General features: G+C 43.7%; 1 protein-coding gene across 1 annotated transcript in view; it reads left to right on the top strand.

The window, feature by feature from the left end:
* The window catches only part of KIAA0907 (KIAA0907 ortholog), a 33003-nt gene that overhangs the window by 17515 nt on the left and 10229 nt on the right, over window positions 1–5259 (top strand). Inside the window, exons 9-10 of the mRNA XM_011992715.1 lie at window positions 940–997; window positions 1230–1483. Coding sequence (XP_011848105.1) covers window positions 940–997; window positions 1230–1483 — 312 coding nt within the window. The remainder of the gene's footprint in view (window positions 1–939; window positions 998–1229; window positions 1484–5259) is intronic.

Here is a 5259-nt window from a genome sequence, read left to right as displayed (position 1 = left end):
GCCTTGTTTGTTTGTTTTTTTACTTTGTTTTGTTTTTTTACTTCCTTTGTTTTTTTACATATCACCTGATTTACCAACCCTTGTACCAGATAATTTTCTTGACCATTTCCCATCTTTTTGTTGGTACTTGAGGTTATGGACTTAATAATATATAGGAAGGAAGTATGAGGAAAATACTAAACCCTTAGTAAACTGTGAGTAAACCTTGAGGAAAAGTCACCCAGTAAATGTGAATGAATGAGGTCTCATCAGTTATACTAACAACTTGGAAATTTCCTAGTTACTTAATTTCTGTGGCTTTCTAAATGATTTTGTACCCCAGAATTGAGTCTACTTTAGGGGATTCAGGATTATTCATGCTCCTAATGCCCAAAATTGGCTTAATAATTTATAGATCTGCCTTATTAAAATGTTGAGGTGGGCTGGATGCGGTGGCTTATGCCTGTAATCCCACCACTTTGGGAGGCCAAGGCGGGTGGATAACGAGGTCAGGGGTTGGAGACCAGCCTGGCCAACATAGTGAAACCCCCATGTCTACTAAAAATACAAAAACTAGCTGGGTGTGGTGGTATGCACCTGTAGTCCCAGCTACTTGGGAGGCTGAGGCAGGAGAATCACTTAAACCTTGGAGGTGGAGGTTGCAGTGAGCTGAGACCTTGCCATTACATTGTAGCCTGGGTGACAGAGTGAGACTGTCTCAAAAAAAAAGGTTGCAGTGATACGAGATCGCACCACTGCTCTCCACCCTGGGTGACAGAGCGAGACTTATGTCTCAAAAAAAAAAAAAAAAAAGTAGGTTCAACCAGTTTAAATTTGATTGGAATATCGGTAGATATATTTTAATTGCTAATGGCTTTGGTCCTAGAATTATATAATCAGACCCTTGTAAATACACAGCTTGGGCTGTCCCATGTTAATTTGTTTCCCCCTCTCTTTCAGGTTCATGCTGAATATTCTAGATTTGTGAATCAGATTAATACTGCTGTACCTTTACCAGGTGTGTACATCTTGAAGTGTTTAAAAAATATTTTGCTAGTGATAGTTATGTGTAATTATGATACTGGAGGCTAGACTGTGCCAGGGCACTATTAATGTTCCCTTTAATTTAGGGTAATTTGGAAAGCCATTCATGCCTCAGTATTTTTCTTCCCTAGATATTAAGTTTAATATTCAGCTAAATTGTCTCATTCTGCTGCAGCTGATTAAACACTTTTTTTCTTCCCCCTCAGGCTATACACAACCCTCTGCTATAAGTAGTGTCCCTCCTCAACCACCATATTATCCATCCAATGGCTATCAGTCTGGTTACCCTGTTGTTCCCCCTCCTCAGCAGCCAGTTCAACCTCCCTACGGAGTACCAAGCATAGTGCCACCAGCTGTTTCATTAGCACCTGGAGTCTTGCCGGCATTACCTACTGGAGTTCCACCTGTGCCAACACAATACCCGATAACACAAGTGCAGCCTCCAGCTAGCACTGGACAGGTAGGATGTCAGGATATGCAACAAGATACTACTGAATTTAGGAAAAACTGGGGAAAGAGAGGAAGTAGTGGTATTCCAGAAATAAATCGTGTAATGTGGAATGTTTTTTTCCTACTGTCTTCTGTGTTCCTACCACCAGCCTACCTGAATATTTTGGATTAGCGTGTATGTGTGTATGTCATCCTAAAGTTTATATTTTCACAGTCTTGCACACCAAATAACTTTTTAAAGTAGGGCTGGTGGGCACACTTGCTATAAAGGGTCAGATAGCAAATATTTTAGGCTTTAAGGGCCATACATTCTCTGTTACAACTATCACACTCGGTGGTTGTAGTGCAGAAGCAGCCCATGGATAATACCTCAATGAATAAGCATAGCTGTACTCCAGTAGAACTTTATTTACAAAACAGGTGGCAGGCCACAATCATAGTTTGCTATACCCTTGGCCATTGTTTGCCTAACCTTGCCTTTGCAATGTTAACAAAGTCCTCAAGGAGAATGGGGCTACCTTCACCACATCTCTCAGTGATTAGAACTGAGTTACAATTTCACATCTTAGGAGGAAACTTAATCTCAGCATTTGGGGAGGCCGAGGCAGGAGGACTGCTTTAGCGCAGGAGTTTGAGACCAGCCTAGGCAACATAGTGAGACCCCATCTCTACAAAAAAATTAGCTGGACATGGTGGCACATACCTGTATTTCAGCTACTTAAGAGGCTGAGGTGGGAGGGTCCCTTGAGCCTAGGAGGTCACGGATGCAGTGAACCAAGATGGTGCCAGTGCACTCCAGCCTCAGTGACACAGTGAGATACCGTGTCTCAAAAAAAATAAACATTATGTAAGAGATATATAAACTTTTCAAATGTAAGGATTATAAATGCTGGCATGTTTCTTTTATAACTTAAGAAAGGTATACTTACTTTTTTTTTTTTTTTTGAGATGGAGTGTCGCTCTGTCACCCAGGCTGGAGTGCAGTGGCACCTCTCGGCTCACTGCAAGCTCCGCCTCCCAGGTTCACGCCATTCTCCTGCCTCAGCCTCCCAAGTAGCTGGGACTATAGGCACCTGCCACCACACCTGGCTAATTTTTTTGTATTTTTAGTAGAGATGGGGTTTCACTGTGTTAGCCAGGATGGTCTTGATCTCCTGACCTCATTATCTGACTGCCTTGGCCTCCCCAAGTCGTGGGATTACGGATGTGAGCCACCGTACCTGGCCACAATTTCTTAAATCGTGAAAGTAGGATCGTAGGAAAAGAGTAGATGTCTGGATGATAATCTGGATGGTTTATATACTGGTCTTAGAGGCAGGGGAGAGACTTCATGAGAGCATGGTAATGGATTTATGGTGGGTCCTTCGCTGTGGGCCTCTCATAGTGTACCCATGCCAGAGTAAATGGCAGCCTCAAACCATTGCCCAGCCCCCTTACCTGTGGGCTGTGAGCACTGAAGGGGGTTGCACAGTGTATAACAGAAAAACTGTGAACTAAATTTTATTTGTGGTCCCTGGTAAAATTTATTTATTTTATTTTTATTTATTTTTATTATTATTATTTTTTGAGACGGAGTCTTGCTCTGTCGCCCAGGCTAGAGTGCAGTGGTACCATCTCGGCTCACTGCAAGCCCCGCCTCCCAGGTTCATGCCATTCTCCTGCCTCAACCTCCGAAGTAGCCGGGACTACAAGCGCCCTCCACCACGCCTGGCTGATTGTTTTGTATTTTTAGTGGAGACGAGGTTTCACCTTGTTAGCCAGGATGGTCTCGATCTCCTGACCCCGTGATCCGCCCACCTCGGACTCCCAAAGTGCTGGGATTACAGGCGTGAGCCACCGTTACTTTATTTTGAGAAGAATCTCACTCTGATGCTAAGGCTGGAGTACGGTGGTGTGATCTTGGCTCACTGCAACCTCCGCCTCCTGGGTTCAAGTGATTATCCTGCCTCAGCCTCCCGAGTAGCTAGGATTACAGGCACATGCCACCACGCCCAGCTAATTTTTGTATTTTTAGTAGAGATGAGGTTTTACCATTTTGGCCAGGCTGGTCATGAACTCCTGACCTCAGGTGATCCGTGGCCTTGGCCTTCCAAAATGCTAGGATTACGGTGCTAGTATTACAGGCATGAGCCACCATGCCTGGCCGAAATTATTTTAATTTTTATATTTAGACAGCTCTGTAGGTCCCCACTTTTGAATGTCAGTCCTTTGTAATTGGGAAGCAATACAGCAGAGTGGTTAAAAGCAGGGAGTTAAGGTGGCCGTGTTGGCTCATGTACCTGTAATCCCAGCACTTTGGGAGGTCGAGGTGGGTGGATCACTTGAGGTCAGGAGTTCAACACCAGCCTGGTCAACATGGTGAAACCCTGTCTCTACTAAAAATATAAAAATTAGTTGGGCGTGGTGGTGGGCACCTATAATCCTAGCTACTTGGGAGGCCGAGGCAGGAGAACTGTTTGAACCCAGGAGGCAGAGGTTGCAGTGAGCCAAGATCGCATCACTGCACTGCAACCTAGGTGACAAGCAAAACTCAAAAAAAAAAGCTGGGAGTTAGAATTAGATTGACAGGGTTCATCATGCTTTCCCATTTTTGAGCTGTGTGATACTGGGATGTAACTTGACTTGTCTAGGATTTGGTTTTCCTTAGATGTAAAATGGGCACAGTGATAAAAATCTAAGAGGTTTGCGAGGATTAAGTAAGATGATCCAATCTGTCAATAAATGTTAGCTGTGTTATTAATACAGTCAGCCACCTTACAACGTTTTAGTCAGTGATAGACTGCATATATGATGCTTGTTCTGTAAAATTGTAGTAGCATATTTTTACTGTACCTTTTCTACATTTAGATACACAAATACTTACCATTGTGTTACAGCATTCAGTACAGTAACATGCTATACAGGATTGTAGCCTAGAAACAGTAGGCCATACCATATAGCCTATGTGTGTAGTAGGCTATTTTCATCTTAAGTTTGTATAAGTACACATTTGTTCAATGACAAAATCGCCTTGCAGTGCATTTATCAAAACATTCGCACTGGTGTAGTGGCTCACACTCGGTGTAGTGGCTCACACTCGGCGTAGTGGCTCACACCTGTAATCCCAGTATTTTGGGAAGCTGAGACAGGTGGATCACAAGTACTAAAAAAATTAGTTGTGCATGGTGGCACGTGCGTGTAGTCCCTTGGCAGGCTGAGGCAAGAGAAGCGCTTGAACCTGGTAGGCAGAGGTTGTAGTGTCCCTCGGCAGGCTGAGGCAAGAGAAGCGCTTGAACCTGGTAGGCAGAGGTTGTAGTGTCCCTCCGCAGGCTGAGGCAAGAGAAGCGCTTGAACCTGGTAGGCAGAGGTTGTAGTGTCCCTCGGCAGGCTGAGGCAAGAGAAGCGCTTGAACCTAGTAGGCAGAGGTTGTAGTGAGCCGAGATCGCACCATTGCACGCCAGCCTGGGAGACAGAGCAAGACTGAGACTCTGTCTCAAAAACAAAACAAAACACGTATTACCATTGCTAAGCAACGCATGGCTGTATAGAGTTTTCTCTTCAGACCTGCCTATTTTTCTGTAATATATATTGTCTTTTGATACCCCTTATTCCTTTTTGGAACAACATCTTCAAACATTAGACTTAATCTTGACATAGTAACTTACTAATAACTAAGGGAGTGGAAGATGAAATTGCTTCTTCCATAAGCATTAGCAGCATTTATAAATTACAGAAAGCTTATTACAGAAAGCTAATCACGTTGACTGTCAGTGGTTGGAGTTCTGTTTGTTAATGGTCATGTTTGCT

The sequence above is a fragment of the Mandrillus leucophaeus genome, unplaced genomic scaffold (assembly GCF_000951045.1).
Source record: "Mandrillus leucophaeus isolate KB7577 unplaced genomic scaffold, Mleu.le_1.0 Scaffold418, whole genome shotgun sequence".
NCBI classification, from domain to species: Eukaryota; Metazoa; Chordata; class Mammalia; order Primates; family Cercopithecidae; genus Mandrillus; species Mandrillus leucophaeus.
The sequence above is the reverse complement of the archived record's forward strand: the minus strand, read 5'-3'. Positions and strand labels throughout refer to the sequence as shown.